This window comes from Bufo gargarizans, chromosome 1, assembly GCF_014858855.1.
Source record: "Bufo gargarizans isolate SCDJY-AF-19 chromosome 1, ASM1485885v1, whole genome shotgun sequence".
Taxonomy (NCBI): Eukaryota; Metazoa; Chordata; class Amphibia; order Anura; family Bufonidae; genus Bufo; species Bufo gargarizans.
In genome coordinates this window covers 498663663-498680880 of record NC_058080.1, presented here as the reverse complement: position 1 = coordinate 498680880, position 17218 = coordinate 498663663, and the positions used below count along the sequence as shown (strand labels likewise).

At 40.5% G+C, this 17218-nt stretch overlaps 1 protein-coding gene across 3 annotated transcripts in view; it reads left to right on the top strand.

Annotated features, from left to right (window-relative positions):
- Positions 1-15696, top strand: part of LOC122923899 (alpha-1B-glycoprotein-like) — a 143526-nt gene extending 127830 nt beyond the window's left edge. For all 3 annotated transcript variants that reach the window (XM_044274768.1, XM_044274760.1, XM_044274774.1), the window contains 4 exons: positions 691-972; positions 10079-10141; positions 12782-12878; positions 15551-15696. In XM_044274768.1, the coding sequence (XP_044130703.1) occupies positions 691-972; positions 10079-10141; positions 12782-12878; positions 15551-15596 (488 nt within the window). In that variant the 3' untranslated portion in view covers positions 15597-15696. The remainder of the gene's footprint in view (positions 1-690; positions 973-10078; positions 10142-12781; positions 12879-15550) is intronic.
- The last annotated feature ends 1522 nt before the right edge of the window (positions 15697-17218 follow it).

Here is a 17218-nt window from a genome sequence, read left to right as displayed (position 1 = left end):
GTGGGCCAATCCTCTAATCAGCTTATATGGAAGCATTCCTTTATAGGCTTCAGACTAAAGACCAACATAAACCTGCTATTAGTAGCCAAAGGGGAAGGCACACATGACAGATGTCATTTCTGTAGCCGTAAGGTCTGTAGTTTTCATACTGTTCATTGTCTAAACTGAGAATTTTTGTTAATGACAGCAAATAACAGGGTTCTATTCAAACAGTTCAATATACACTGGTGGAGCTCCAGAGTATCGATAACCCCCATTTACATTTCTCTGATACTTTCATTACTAACCTCTGACATCTGGAAAGCTTACAGTATGTCTGTTTTCAGTAGGAATCTGTTTTGCTCTCAAACTGCACAAAAGCATCAGTTTATTGCACTATAAGTGACTATATACTTTTGCATGGTTAAGGGTAAATTTATTTAATCTATCTTGTTTTGATGCAGGTTTTTAAAGCCAAAATCCTAAGTAACTATTGTATCAGACCAGTTTTGTCCTCTATATGTTGCCTCCTTTTTTATTCACTTCTGACTTTGGCTAAAAAAATGTAACAACAGGCTTCCTTTTCACATCACAGCCACAGTTTCTTTTCGGGGAAGTTCAATGCCTTATTAGATCGCGTTGAGTGATATTTGTTGCATTGCAACCCAAATCTAATTGCAAATATCATACAATGTTTTTTGCATTTTTCAGATCTGCCTCCTACTCCAATTTTAAGGTATGCGAAGAACCTCCAGAATCAAAGCAGTCAAGTAGAGATTGTGTGTGAGATACCAAATCCTCCCTTCTCCTCCCTAATCCATGGATATCGTTTGTATCGAAATGGAGGGAACATTTCAAGTAATCAAGCTAATCAGTTTGTCATTAACTACAATCTGGAATTTGATGGATGCTATTTCTGCCGAAGTTTTGTGAATGTATTAGGAGAGGAGATCTTATCACGTAAGAGTGTGGAGGTATTCTTGACATTAGAAGGTGAGCTACCTTTAACATATATATATATATATATATATATATAGAAGCAGAAGGACCCGGTTTGGCACGGGTATATTTCATCTATTTAATTTAATATTTGTGTGTGTTGTTAAAAGATATTGATAGTATCCCCCCATAACGTGACCTCTACAACACCTCGCCCTTTTAACAGTGACCTCCACAACACCCCACCCCTTAACACTGACCCCCCACAGTGCCCCACCCCCTTAACATTGACCTTCACAGCAGCCTGCCCCTTTAACAGTGAGTTCCACAGCACTCCAACCCCTTGACAGTGACCTCCACAGGGGCCCACCCTCTTAACAGTGAACTCTACAGCACTCCGCCTCTTAACAGTGACCTCCATAGGGGACAGTCCACTTAACTGTGACCTCCACCATTCCCTGCCCCCTTAACAGAGACCTCCACAGCACCTGCCCTTTTAACAGTGACTGCCATAGTACCCCGCTCCCTTAACAGTGACCTCACAGTACCTTGCTGCCTTAACAGTGAACTCCACAGCAGCTGCCCCTTTAATAGTGGTCTCTACAGTCCCCTTCCCCCCTAACAGTGACTTCCACAGTGCCCGCCCCTTTAACAGTGACCTCCACACCCGGTTGCCAATCGTCCAATCGATTCCTTTTCTTACGGGGCATTATTGTCTTTAATTGGCAGTTTATAAAAGCTCACAGAATTAGTATACCCTTAAGGTCATGTGAGTTACATTAGCCTCTACAACAACATTGGATAAGCGTTGCAGTTGAAATCATATTAACTCACACATAAGCTGTCTTATACTAAGTGTTGTATACTAAATTCTTTATATATATATATATATATATATATATTTATTTATTTTTTAATTAACGGATCAAAAGAAAAATGATGCAAATGATATTGATCCACAAGGTGGACATATATACACCCCCAAGAGTTCGATCGAGAACCTAATTATTTTGTGCAATCAGCAAAACAAGGGTACAAGCATCTATGCAAAAATATAAATGGTTTATTATACAATAGTTTAAAATACAATAAAAAATTTATCAATGTAAATTTCAATAATATACAATGATATGCAGTACCCAGAATTCGCCATTATATGGTGCCAACAAAACCCTACTCAACCAACACAAGAATATTATGCAATACGGCTTTAAAATTGTGAGAGATATAAAATCAATGAATTATGCGCAAAAGCTCAATCAAGAAAATGACAGATACGAGCCCTTGCTCTGCCCAAAATGATGACCAATCTCAGATAATGGTAGTATTGCAACAAAACTTATAAATAATTGGCTTGATATCAAACTAGGGAATATAAAGATTCCCAACAGACAGTTTCTCCAATATTATCCCCTTTATTCGGTTATATGCATCGCAACTGAAATCAGCAAAAATATTGATGTAGCAACTAACGTTACACATCCGCCAATGAGCGGGTATATGGCTAAATGTCAAGCCAATTAATTTAAATCAATACTACATAAAACAGAAATATACATTACCCAAGGGTCAAGTGATGTGCAGAGTCTTGGCGCAGTCAGCTCTCAAGAGTTTTTCCAATAATCCAAATCTTTCTCCAGAGATCTCCCTTTCTTTCTTTGTTTTTTTCTCTTTCTGTCCTTTTTTTTCTTCTCTTTTTGGTATCTGGTTTCTTAACCCAAAACTTATCAGATCACACCTTCCTAGTTTGGAACTTTCCAATCATTGTTGGATAGGCGTGTGCATTGATAAGGAACGTGATGTCATAATACTACCCAGAATGCACTTTTGCTACTGGTGTAGTATTAACTGCTCATATCTAGGTGGCACTGCTGTATAAGCAATAAGCATCATACCATTAAGGGTTAACTCATACATGCCTAATATTTTCAATACTATACACTTCTGACATCTGGAGGCTTTGTCTCAGAGCCGAGGGACAAACTTTGATACATGAATGTATACTTTGATGAACATCTAGACAATTCTCACAATGTGGAATTCATGTTTAGATAAACAATACAATGAAGCCTCTAAATCTGCAGGTGCCATGTATCTTCTAACTGTCTAAATGTATAATAGATTGTTACAATAACACTAGCTCTTTGAATGGCGCAGTAATATTCCCATGGACTTTCTTCAGCCTACATGAAAATCCATACAAAATAGTGAATATAAATCAGGCATATTAAAGGCAATGAATACTCACTATAACTAGAATAAGTAGATATACAGTTGCAATAAAAAGTATGTGAACCCTTTGGAATGATATGGATTTCTGCACAAATTGGTCATAAAGTGTGATCTGATCGTCATCTAAGTCACAACAATAGACAATCACAGTCTGCTTAAACTAATAACACACAGAGAATTAAATGTTACCATGTTTTTATTGAACACACCATGTAAACATTCACAGTGCAGGTGGAAAAAGTATGTGAACCCTAGACTAATGATATCTCCAAGAGCTAATTGGAGTAAGGTGTCAGTCAACTGGAGTCCAATCAATGAAATGAGATTGGAGGTGTTGGTTACAGAAACCCGCCCTATAAAAAACACATACCGGTTGTAGGTTTGCTTTTCACAAGAAGCATTGCCTGATGTAAATGATGCCTTGCACAAAAGAGCACTCAGAAGACCTACGATTAAGAATTGTTGACTTGCATAAAGCTGGAAAGGGTTATAAAAGTATCTCCAAGTATCTTGACGGATTTCCTTTAAAGCTGACCTACAGCAGTGAAGATAAATGGCTGTGTTGTTATGGAAACCTGGAGTAAAACTGTGTGTATGTGGAGGCTGTTGGACTGATAAGGGTCATGTGACCAAGCTTCTATCAGCTAATACATTTTTTGGTAATATCTCAGGAATGGTACGTCCTAGAGAGCTGAGGCCTGGTCTAAAACCTCCCCGGACACCTGGTATACCTGTGTGCCAAATTTCGTGATTGTAAATGCGACTGTGCGGATTCCTTTCGCGGCCATACACCCACACATAAACTCAGCTTTATATAGTAGATATAGTCTTATAGCTAATATATATAGTACTTACAGTCAATAATATTTTTGTTTTACTCAGAGATCTAGCTTGATGCTTCTGAACCCCAATGCAAAATCTGCCATATCCCATTTCTAATACTGATGTATCCTTATGTGGCAGAAGGCACTGCTCCCAGAAGAACCAGGGCCAAGGTTCAGCTATTAACTCTGCACTCTATAGTCTAGTGATAGAGCAAATATCCTTTTCCAAATTAAAGGGGTTGTGCAAGTATGAAAGTTTTGCCCTATCCACTGGATAGGGTATAACTGGACCACTGGGACCGATTACTGATCCCAAGAATGGGTATCCCATGTTTCTATCCTGGTGGACTTGGCTATCTCATTAATACTGGAACATGGGATCGCCGTTCTCAGGATTGTGAGGGTCCCAGCAGTCGGGTCCTCGGTGATCAGTTACCCATACCATACTGTGTATAGTGATAATTTTCACATAGAACAAAATAATAACAGTGTGGTAAGAACAACTGAGTAAAAGCTCATTCCTCATAATAGCATTTATTTCCATATACACAAAGGCACTGGGAGCAAGGCACATTCAATTCCAAATGAAAACATGAACAAAATATCCATTTTTAAACTGAAAATGAAGAAAAAGGATTAATAGGCTGTTCGAAAATATAGCAGTGTTTGTATTTTCAGTTACAAACTGGAATATTTCCACTTGAAAATGAAATTTGTTTACAGATTAACCTTTTCTGTTAATCACTAAACTAATATTTAGTTGTATAACCTTTATTTCTGTTAACTGCTTTACATCTGTGTGGCATGGAGTCAACTAACATCTGACACCTGCGAACAGATATTCCAGCCCAAGCTGACTGGACTACATTCCACGGTTCTTCTGCATTCTTGGGTTTGGCATCAATTTGGATTGAGGTCTGAGGATTGGGCTGGCCACTTCATAACATCAATCTTGTTGGTCTAGAACCAAGATGTTAGCCGTTAGCTGGTGTATTTGGGTCATTGTCCTGCTGAAACTTCTTCAGCATAAGGCAACATGACCTCTTCCAGTATTTTGATATATTCAAAATGGTTCATGGTGCCTGGTATGTGATAAATGACTCCAGAGTTTGAGAAACATCCCTAAACCATTATGCTTGCACCTTCAGGTTTTACAGTCTTCCCAGTGTACGATGGCTAGAATTCAGTGTTTATGGGTCATCTCAATACTGACTGTGGCCTTTAGACCCAATAAGAACAATCTTGCTTCTCATCTGTCCATAGACAGTCAATATGTTGGCAAACTGTAACCTTTTTATCACATGTCTTTGTCTCAGCAATAATACTTTACAAGGGTTTCTTGCAAATAGTTTGGCTTCACATAGGCATTAGTATTGGGCGCAAATATTCAAATCACGAATATTATTTGCGAATATCGCCACTTCGAGAATTTGCTCCTGATGTTTTGTCCCAAGCCCCGAATGTACTGCCTTCCAGGTAGGTCCAACTGTATTGCCATCCTCAGGACGGCAATACAATTGAATCTAATGCCTTGCAAGAGCTGAAGGATCTGTAATGACATCACAGTTCATGTGATCAGTTCTATATGCAGTAGCTGAAAAGGACCTGGGATGATGTCACCATCATGTGACCAGTGCAGGAGAGGACGGCTCCGCAGTGAAGAGAAGTCCTGGGAAAAGGCTGTGGTGAGGTCTGCTACATTAGGAGAGGTAAGTAAAAGGGTAGATTACTCAGTGTGAGAGGCAGAGCAATATTGGGAGTTGTAGTTATTTAACTGGGACTGTTTGTTAGGGCTAAAGTTATTTACATGGGACAGTGGGGTGAAGTCATGTTATTTACATGGTACAGAATATTGAGGGGTGATGTTATTTACATGGGACTGTATGTTGAAGGTGGCTGGGGAGGGGGTGATGTTATTTGTGTGGGACTGTATTTTGGAGGGGCTGTAGATAGAGAGGGATGTTATTTACATGGGACTGTATATTGGAGGGGCTGGAGAGATGGTGTGATGGTATTTACATGGACTCTATGGCGGAGGAGAGAAATAATATTTTTTACATGGGACTGTATGGTGGAGGGGCTGAGGAATTATAATTTCTGAGGACAGTAAACGGAGGAATATAACTACAGTGGGCACTGCAGGGAGCATTATACACACTGGAGGCGCTTCAAGGCGAGCATTATAACAGTAGGGGGCAATATAAATACTGGGGGCACTGTGTGGGCATTATAACAGTAGGGGGGCAATATAAATACTGGGGCACTTCAGGGTAAGCATTATAACAGTAAGGGGGTATTATAAATACTGGGGGCACTGTGGGGACATTTAAAATCCAGGGGACATTAAGCGTTCTTATTACAACTGGGGGCTCTATAGGAGGGACTTAAAGTTCCACATTATTTCTATTAAGAGCATTATATGGGGGCCTTATTACTACTGAGAGGTCTGTAGAGAGCTTTATTACCACTGGGATAAATATAGGGGGGCCTTATTTCTACTAGGGGCGCTGTAAGGACATTTTTAATACTGGAGGGCTTTCTACTAATGGAAGCACTCTTGGGAAGCTCTATCACTGTTGGGGACACTGTAGGGGGCAGTATTGCTAATAAGGGCATTCTAGAAGGTAATTACTATTGGTGGGACTATAAGGAGTACTATTACTATGGGGGGCACTCATTTCTCTTCAGGATAGTATTGGGGGTAGAGAAAAGTGAGGAAGCTAAGATGTCTGTGTTTCACACTCTGCAGAGATGATGCACGGCTGAGAGAAGTTGTCCGGAGTAAATGGAGAAGATGATGACAGAGAAGATCTACATCAGAGGAGACATCACCTGGGAGGCACTGGATGTGAAAGGTACGTGTTGCTGTATAGCTCAATAGCAAGTACAGTAAAATGTCTTCAGTGCTAGTATTTGCAAGGGGAGGGGTTGGGGGGGCGATTGGTTGACTTTGAGAATTGGACAATATTCATTGGGGCTTGGGCCCCAGATCTTTTGAGACCCTAGCAACGCCCCTGATCAGTAACCTCCCTTCTTGCTTGTGGGCCAATGAGAAGGCTGCAATGTCTTTGTTTGAGCTTAGCAACATCCCTAGCAACCAATAGGAAAGTTGCTGACCCCTTACTATATAAGAACCTCCCCAGCAGCCGTTTTCTACAGTTTTTTCAAGTTCTGAGAGAGAACTTTCCACACTACATTAGATAGATAGATAGATAGATAGATAGATAGATAGATATAGTTAGCTAGCTTACATATATAATACAGATAGTTAGTGGGAGATAGTCAGTGTAGGTTATATCCTGATAAAGTGTTGCTGTTGCAGTGCAGTGTGTTAGGTAGTGTGATAGGTTCTGTTGTCCATACATGCAGATCTGCTAAATGTGAAGTTTCATGTATTGCGACAAAAATATTCGCATCATTAGTGCCGATTAGCGCAATCGCAGTTATATATCGGAGCACTCTAACTGTATATAAAGCCATTTTTAATGTTCTGCCAACCTATTTTCTACAGTCTCAGGAAACTTCTAGCAGCCCCTGCTGCTCATCACTAATAGGCATCTTCTGCTTGTTGCAGTACTTACAGGTAACTCAAAATCCTCTTTGATTTCCCTGGAGCTGATCATTGTATACTTCTTTGAGATTCTTGTTATTCTATGATCTACACGGATGGAAATATTTCCTTTCCTACCATGTGTTTCGGGTTTTGTTTGCCATTTGAAAGCATTGTAGAGAATTTTAGCTGATTAGTTGTAAGCCGTGTACCGGGGTAGGTTCCCCGGGATACAGCAACGTCACGAACGAGAAAAGCAACTCTGACACCAGCTTTTGCAAAACAGACTTTTTACTGCAATATCACACTGAACACAAACCCCAACCTCTGGGAACATAAAATGGATTACATACACTCAGCCCGGAGGCCATGTGCTGCACAGCACGGTGCCCTGCAATGGATGCCAGAAAGAATTGCACTCATTTGCCGACTGACGGGCACAACTAAAACGGCCACACAGTACCTGTTATTACCTTAGAAATGACACGAACGATTATGTGGGTGCATGATACGGGCTGGCCTGCGGTGCACCACAATCTTATAATAAACTACAATGTTCCCCTTCCCGTAACTGGTCCTATGGCACATGCCTGCGTATTACTCCTGTGCAAAACGCTGAGCTGGATTCAGTCCTTTTGTGAACAGCAGAAACACTTTTTGGCCTGACACACGAAACAGAGACCCTAACTAGCTAACTACAGGCCTGGTCTAGTCTCTAGGCACCAATATTGCAACTGAGGTGCGTGCACGATCTTACCGACACTGGTCTGCTCTGTCTGCTCTGATACCTCCAAACCAAACAAGCAGTCTATTCAACAAGAATGCGGTAACGCAGAGCAGGTAGTTTGTTCCTCAGGTCTCATCAGCACTCCTGTCAGAAATCCTCTGTCTCCTGGGCAGAATCTGGGTCCTGAACAGCGATCAGCTTAACTTGACTGTAGCTGTGGTCGCAAAATGTTGATCCCACGCTTGGATGTGAATGGATTCACTCCTCTCTGTGTTTCTGTGTCCTTCCAATATGGCGACTTCCTCTTTCTCCTTCAGCCTGGCAACTCCACCTCTCATGAATATGGAAATATGTATATGCAGTCAGTCAGCTGTGCCTAGGAAATGGTGGCATCTTGTGGCCAAACAAATGTCAGTCCAGAACATTTAATTTAATTTACACAAGCAGTGTTCAACAATGAGAGCTGTTTCCCCATCTCACATACCCAATTATTTTCTGCACTTCCCCTCTCCGATCAAGTTCTTGATTAAAGTTCTTACTTCTTCAGTACAATGTCTGGAATTACCCATTTTACTTACTGAGCAAAGGCTAAAACCTGCAGATGCAACATTTGCTTCCCTCCTTCTTTAAATAAGGGCCATAATTGACACCTGTTTCTTCACAGAATGAATTACCTCACTAATTGAATGCCCCACTGCTATTAATTTGAACACTCCCTTTTCATTAAATGAGTCAATTACACCCAATTAGCAGCGTTAATGTCAAGACTGTTGATACAGTTGGTTGCCCATTACTCGGCTATACCTATTCATGAATATTTTTCCCATGATGTACAGTCCTGATCAAAAGTTTAAGACCACTTGAAAAATGGCAAAAAAACATATTTTACATTGTTGGATCTTAACAAGGTTCCAAGTAATATCCCCGAAAGAAGCCAGTTTCACTGGCGAAACAGCGTTGGGTCAGGAGTCGGCCGAGAGATCGCTGCACCATTCAGGGTATGTCTATTTCTGTTCTTTCACCTAAACCTCAATTTTCGCCTCCTTTGTACTTTGTTTGGGGCGTTGCTGTTATGATGTCTTGTGGTATGCTTTTTAGCTGGTACTCTTTTTTCCCTGTCTTTTGGTGCACTGATCTCCCGGCCTCTCCTTGGGTCCTGCTCCTCATCTGTGTGTCCCGCCTTGTGCTGCCTTTTTTATTATGCATGTATGTATTGTTCATATGTATTTATAATAAAGTTTTCTGGATTTTCATATATTTGAAAGTCAGTTTCATTCATTTTTTGGTGATTAAGGTTCCAAGTAATGCTTCAACATGCAACAAGAAGAAATGAGAGTGAGACAAAACATTTTTCGAGCATTCAATTAATTGAAAATAACGATTAAACTGAAACAGGCTGTTTTTCAGCTGATCCGAATTTTAGGACCACATGCCTTTAAAAGGCCAAATCTGTGCAAAAGATGTGGATTCATTGTCATTTTCTGTCAGGTAGTCACACGTTGTGATGGCAAAGGCAAAAATACTCTCCCTTTTTGAACGTGGTCGGGTTGTTGAACTGCATAAGCAGGGTCTCTCACAGCGCGCCTGAGGTGGGACGCAGTAAGACAGTCATTTGGAATTTCTTTCTTTCTGCTAATTATGATTTTTTGCCATTTTTCAAGTGGTCTTAAACTTTTGATCAGGACTGTATTATGTTTTTGGGCAAAATAGTAATTAGGCACATAAGTGATGTTAGACTGCTATTATTTTGCACATAACTGGGTACTTGGCACAACCTACTTAAGCCATGAAATAATGCAATCATATTTTTTTGTTTCTAATATTTAGGAAGTAACACAAGAAGCTGTCTGATTCAAAATCCAGAAAATGGCCATGGACTCTCAAAACAAGGTAAAAAAATAATAATAATTCGAACTAGGATCATTATAAGCAATCTTCCAGATAGTGCTGTGAAACACCCATAGCCCCTTAAGCTGGCCAAACACTTTTTTAAAGGGGTTCTGCAGTTTGTTTTAACTGATGATCTATCCTCTGGATAGATCATTATCATCTGATCGGTGGGGGTCCGACCCCTGGGACCCCCGCCAATCAGCTGTTTGAGAAGGCAGCGGTGCTGCAGTAGCGCCGCGGCCTTCTCACTGTTTACCGCAGGCCCAGTGACGTCACGACTAGTATCAACTGGCCTGGGCGGGGCTAAGCTCCATACAAGTGAACAGAGCTTAGCCCCGCCCAGGCTATTGATACTAGTCGTGACGTCACTGGGCCTGCAGTAATCAGCGAGAGGGCCGCGGCACTACTGCCAGCGCCGCTGCCTTCTTAAACAACTGATCAGTGGGGATCCTGGGTGTCGGACCCCCGCCGATCAGATGCTGATGATCTATTCAGAACCCCTTTAACTAGTGGCAGGCACACCCCTCATCTCAAATTATTGGACAAACAGTGATATGTACATACTGTATATAACAATATACTGGGCATTTGCTAAATAAATAAAAATGTAAAAAGTTAAAAATAAAAATTAATAAAAATTGTATAAAAATCAAACCATAAAGATATACCACTGAGGAAGGAGTTTTTGAACTCCAAAACGTGTCTGGTACTGATCTGGCTGTCATCACTACAGTTATTACAGAAACATAGTAGTAGGACTTGCCGCTCATAAGCCATAGTGCGATCCACCAGCTTACTGAAAATCCTGCAGATGGTGACCCCTGGGAGCAACAGGTGGATACAGCATGCGATAAACATTGTTTGAAAGGCAACGATTCCTATTGGTATGTGGAGATATTGCTTCTCCCGTAAATCACAGCAGTGAGTCTTAGTGAAAGCACTACTTTCTCCTGTAAATCACTGCAGTGAGCTATGAATGGAAGCGCAGGCCTATACACTATAGAACTTCAGAAATTAGGATGTTCAGTCTGTCTGAAGGTGGTAAGAATTACCCTGCTACATTGTAAGAATTACCCTGCTACATTGTAAGAATCACCCTGCTACATTGTAAGAATCACCCTGCTACATTGTAAGAATCACCCTGCTACATTGTAAGAATCACCCTGCTACATTGTAAGAATCACCCTGCTACATTGTAAGAATCACCCTGCTACATTGTAAGAATCACCCTGCTACATTGTAAGAATCACCCTGCTATCAACAAAATTTGCAATAGTATGAACTATATAATATCTTGAGAGACTAACAATTAGAGACATTTATACCAGTTTTCAATGTATTATATTTCAATTTTTATTCATTTTTAACTTTTTACATGTTTTTCTTTTTTATATTTAGCAAGTGCCCAGCTAAATTAATGACTATGTATTATTAGTATATTGTTATATATGTGAAAATAAATATTATTTGCATATCATTGTTTGTCCAATAATTACAGATGTGGGGTGCGCCTGCCACTAGTTAAACAGGTATAATTTTTATCTGGCTGTGGGATTCGTTAGATGGTAGAGCACCTCCTATCTAGACTCCAAAAAAATGGTCAAGCTACTGAAATCAATTACATTACACTTTTGTTGGCCGAACCCAACACACTATTGAGTGTGGGGAGCTCCCAACTTTGCCCCAACAGATAATATTGGAGGAGACAAGCATCTGGCGAAATGAATGTTTTTGTCTGATCCTTTTGTTCTCCCATGAGATAAGCCACCAAAACCGTCTGGCAGCAAATTTCTCTGCTCTCCCTATAGCATACACAGACACCTACAGCCAAGCCGAACGTTTATCTGTATGGGGAAGCCGGGAGGACGACTGGAGAGATAGCTGTTGGCCAGCAGCTATTGAATGTGTATGGTCAGCTTTAGTTATGCCTTATAACTGGTGTCCACCACTCCATCTACCAGTCCTCTCCTGTTCTTCTCATACAGTCCCAGCAGTACAAAGTTAAACTGCAAAGGTTTATTCCCAACCATATAAAATTATAAAATATGGTTGAAGAGCTAATCATGCAGTTTTTACTAACCTTCACTACTAAGGATTGGTGCTCAATTCTCCTGCCTACACTGCTAGAGGAAAGTGGTCAGATACCTTTGACAGGACTTGTCTCCTGGTTGACCAACAGATGAAGGCCCCTTTAGACGGGCTGGTGATCAGGGCAATTATATTTTTCCCAAAAATTTCCTTGTGTGAAGGTGCCAACAATCACTGGATGAACAAGCAAAGCATTATTTAGGCAACACCCAAAATCACAGTTTCTGGGCAGTAGATCGTCCTGTGTAAACATGGATCTGCTGCCCACAAGGACAAAATCTGTGTGGTGATGAGTTATTCAGGTACAAATCACTTATTCTCATACAACGGGAAAGATTGCCTGTTCAGTCAGCCCATGTAATGGGCCCTTTAGGCATGCTAAAATCCAACATGTTGACCCTGAATCTTTCAATAAGAACTGACAATGCCAACTCTGTAGATTAGTCTTTTTAGTACAAGAATCTATAAGCAGTGGAGTGGCACAACTGATGCAGGCATATCTCAAGTGTTAGTGTCTATTTAGTATATTTAACACATTTTCTTTGTAAACAGGTGTCAAGTTGTATGCAAGTGTACTCATTGGTAAACTCATTGTCTTGATTTCTATCTTGCTCGCTTTTGGGATCCACCTCATTGTAATTCGCCTAAGGTACGTTAACAGTACAGATAATGCTTGCTGACCTACACAATTTCTACTGCCAAATTATAACAGAATTGTAGTTGGAACAGTTGCACATAAAAATTTACTCTTACAAAGCATTGATGGTAGAGATGACCAAATCGAATTTCATAAAAATTTGGTGATTTGCTTCGGATGAATTGCGCAAAACATCGCCAGTGCCATTTTACTGTGAAAAATTTTAGAAAATGGCAAGGGAGATGAAAATCGTGCATCTCATGACCCTGGGAGGGAGGGGAGACTTTTCCTGATTGGCTCAAAGACTGACAGGCAGGCAATAAGCCGTTACGGGGCCGAGATTCTTGCAGGTCCTTCAATCTCTGGGCTAGATCACAAGCTAGAGACACCATTCTGTGCTTAGCTTGCAATCTGAGAGCATGTATTTTGGATGACTCTGGCAAAAAGCAATTACAGACACAACCAGCAATCTAGGTGTTGTAGAGCAACATTCAAAGTTTTATCAGGGAAACAATAGGTTGTTTACTCTTTTGTGTGTGTGTTCCATATTGGTAGCAAGTGGAAAGTTCATGTATGCCGGTGCTCTGCAAATAGGCCACTTTCCATGTATACACACTTACACAGAGAATACTATCAATCAATGATAACACCTCCCCTGTGTACAGCTATCAGTGATTGACAGCTATTTCTGTATTCAAATTACACATAAAATGCTATCAATCACTAATTACACCTCCCCTGTGTACATATATCAGTGACTGACAGCTCTCTATGTATACACAGTTACACAGAGAATGCTGTGAATCACTGATAACACCTCCCTGTGTACATCTATAAGTGACTGACAGCTATCTATGTATACACACTTACACAGAGAATGCTGTGAATCATGGATAACACCTCCCCCGTGTACAGATATCAGTGATGGACAGCTATCTATGTATACACACTTACACAAGGAATGCTATCAATCACTGATAACACCTTCCCCATCTACAACTGAGCTCAGAAGTCGCTGACTCTTGTCCCATTAAATTATATAATTACAGTTGCAAGAAAAAGTATGTGAACCCTTTGGAATGATATGAATTTCTGCACAAATTGGTCATAAAATGTGATCTGATCTTCATCTAAGTAACAACAATAGACAATCACAGTCTGCTTAAATTAATAACACACAAAGAATTAAATGTTACTATGTTTTTATTGAACACACCATATAAACATTCACAGTGCAGGTGGAAAAAGTATGTGAACCCCCTAGACTAATGACATCTCCAAGAGCTAATTGGAGTGAGGTGTCAGCCAACTGGAGTCCAATCAATGAAATGAGATTGGAAGTGTTGGTTACAGCTGGCCTGCCTTATAAAAAAAACACACCAGTTCTGGGTTTGCATTGCCTGGTGTGAATGATGCCTCGCACAAAAGAGCTCTCAGAAGACCGATGATTAAGAATTGTTGACTTGCATAAAGCTGGAAACGGTTATAAAAGTATCTCCAAAAGCCTTTCTGTTCATCCGTCCACGGTAAGACAAATTGTCTATAAATGGAGAAAGTTCAGCACTGCTGCTACTCTCCCTAGGAGTGGCCGTCCTGTAAATATGACTGCAAGAGCACAGCGCAGACTGCTCAATGAGGTGAAGAAGAATCCTAGAGTGTCTGCTAAAGACTTACAAAAGTCTCTGGCATATGCTAACATCCCTGTTAGTGAATCTACGATACGTAAAACACTAAACATGAATGGATTTCATGGGAGGATACCACAGAGGAAGCCATTGCTGTCCAAAAAAAAACATTGCTGCACGTTTACAGTTTGCACAAGAGCACCTGGATGTTCCATAGCAGTACTGGCAAAATATTCTGTGGACAGATGAAACCAAAGTTGAGTTGTTTGAAAGAAACACACAACACTATGTGTGGAGAAAAAGAGGCACAGCACACCAACATCAAAATCTCATCCCAACTGTGAAGTATGGTGGTGGGGGCATCATGGTTTGGGGCTGCTTTGCTGTGTCAGGGCCTGGACGGATTGCGATTAACAACAGAATGGCTTAAACAGAAGAAAATACGCCTTCTGGAGTGGCTCAGTCAGAGTCCTGACCTCAACCTGATTGAGATGCTGTGGCATGACCTCAGGAAAGCGATTCACACCAGACATCCCAAGAATATTGCTGAACTGAAACAGTTCTGTAAAGAGGAATGGTCAAGAATTACTCCTGACCGTTGTGCACATCTGATCTGCAACTACAGGAAACGTTTGGTTGAAGTTATTGCTGCCAAAGGAGGTTCAACCAGTTATTAAATCCAAGAGTTTGCATACTTTTTCCACCTGCACTGTGAATGTTTACATGGCGTGATCAATAAAAACATGGTAACATGTAATTCATTGTGTGTTATTAGTTTAAGCAGACTGTGATTGTCTATTGTTGTGACTTAGATGAAGATCAGATCACATTTTATGACCAATTTGTGCAGAAATCCATATCATTCCATAGGGTTCACATACTTTTCTTGCAACTGTATCTGCTAAGCGTCTCCTGCTCTATATAATGCTGCCTGCAGATTGGATTGCATTTGTGTTGACAGGTCCTCTTTAAGGATTCACATAGAATTGTTTTTGCCTATGTGTCTGCTCTATTGTTTAAATTGTTATTACATGTTGCTTTTTCATTATTTCTTCACAGAATCAAAAAAGCTGAGACAGAAGATCAATCAATTCACAGATTATGAACACTAATCTAAAACACAGAATTTTACATAATTTTTTTTTGTTCTTGGTTTTTTTCTGTATGTTTGCAAGAATATTCAAGAATAAACATATTTAATTTAATTACATTTCATGTATTTATTGTGGTAGCCATATTATACTTAGAAATATTATTTAGGTTACTTTCACACTTGCATTTTTCTTTTCCGGGATAGAGTTCAGTCCTAGGGGCTCTATACCGGAAAAGAACTGATCAGGCATATCCCCATACATTCTGAATGGAGAGCATTCTGTTCATGATGCATCAGTATGTCTTCAGTTCAGTCTTTTTGACTGATCAGGATGCAGATAATACCACAGCATGCTACAGTTTTATCTCTGGCCAAAAAAACTGAACATTTGCTGGAATGCCGGATCCGTCATAGGACTGTATTAGTACCGGAATGCCGGATCCGTCCTTCCGGTCTGCGCATGCAGAAAAAAAAATCAAAACGGATCAGTTTGTCCGTATGACAAACGGAGAGACGGATCCGTTCTTGCAATGCATTTTAAAGACGGATCAGGATCCTGATCAGTCTTAAAATGCAATCAGTTGGCATACTGCATCCATTGCCTGGGGGAGTGCCAGGAAGGGAGGACCTAGCCACCATGAGGACTACAAACACCCTTACTGCCACCACCACAACCACCACCCCCATTCTCTCCAAACAACCTCCACTACTCCTTCCCTGTGGTCTAGTGCACTGCAAATACACACACTAAACAGGTTCACTGACCCCCTATAGACCTAACAGATGCCAAAAGATTGGTATATGTTGGAATACTATTTTTTTACCGCATGGGAAAGTATAGCCTGCAGCATTTTCTTATACATGTGGCCACCAAAAAACGTATTCCAAGGTATACATTTTTTTGCACGGCAGCCTTTGGAAGAAGTATGACACTGCATGGGCCTTCGATACTTTATGTGTCAATGTAGCCTCAAATCATGATGTCAACAGTGCCTAAGATAGATTACAGTAGAATCATAGTTTTTCATGAGTAGACCACTCCTTTAGCATCTTTCCAACTCCTCACCAGTGGCATGTATACAGGCAGATAGACAGCAGCTAGAGATGATCAAAGTTCTTGAAAATTCGATTTGGCTGCTTCGCCGGATTAAAAAAAGAAATTTGCTTCGTGATGAATTACCTTGTCGCGAAGTGCATTTCTTTGTAAGTAGTGGGTGCAATGACAGGGTGCGGCGATTGCGCAGCTCCCTCTCATTGTACCCCTCAAATGTTGCATTTATCACTGATCGTGGCATCTAATATTAAGGTCTATAATAAAAAAATATAAAAAAATCATACCTCATTTATTTCATCTTGAAGAGCCCACTGCCGCCATCTTGATTAAAGATCCAGCGAGAAATCACTTCATTATGTTTTTCACGAGAATTCGCGCAGGATCTTCAATCAAGATGGTGGCGGTGGGCTCTTCACACTCAAACGGATGAGGTGAGATTAATTATTTTTTTTACCCCATTTTAAGGGAAATAGATTTGTTAGTAATTGTTACCATGAAGCACAAGAAAATTTGTCTTTGCTGCAAATCGGATTTTTCCTGAAATTCGGATTGAAGTCCACTTGGGACACTTCGATTCACT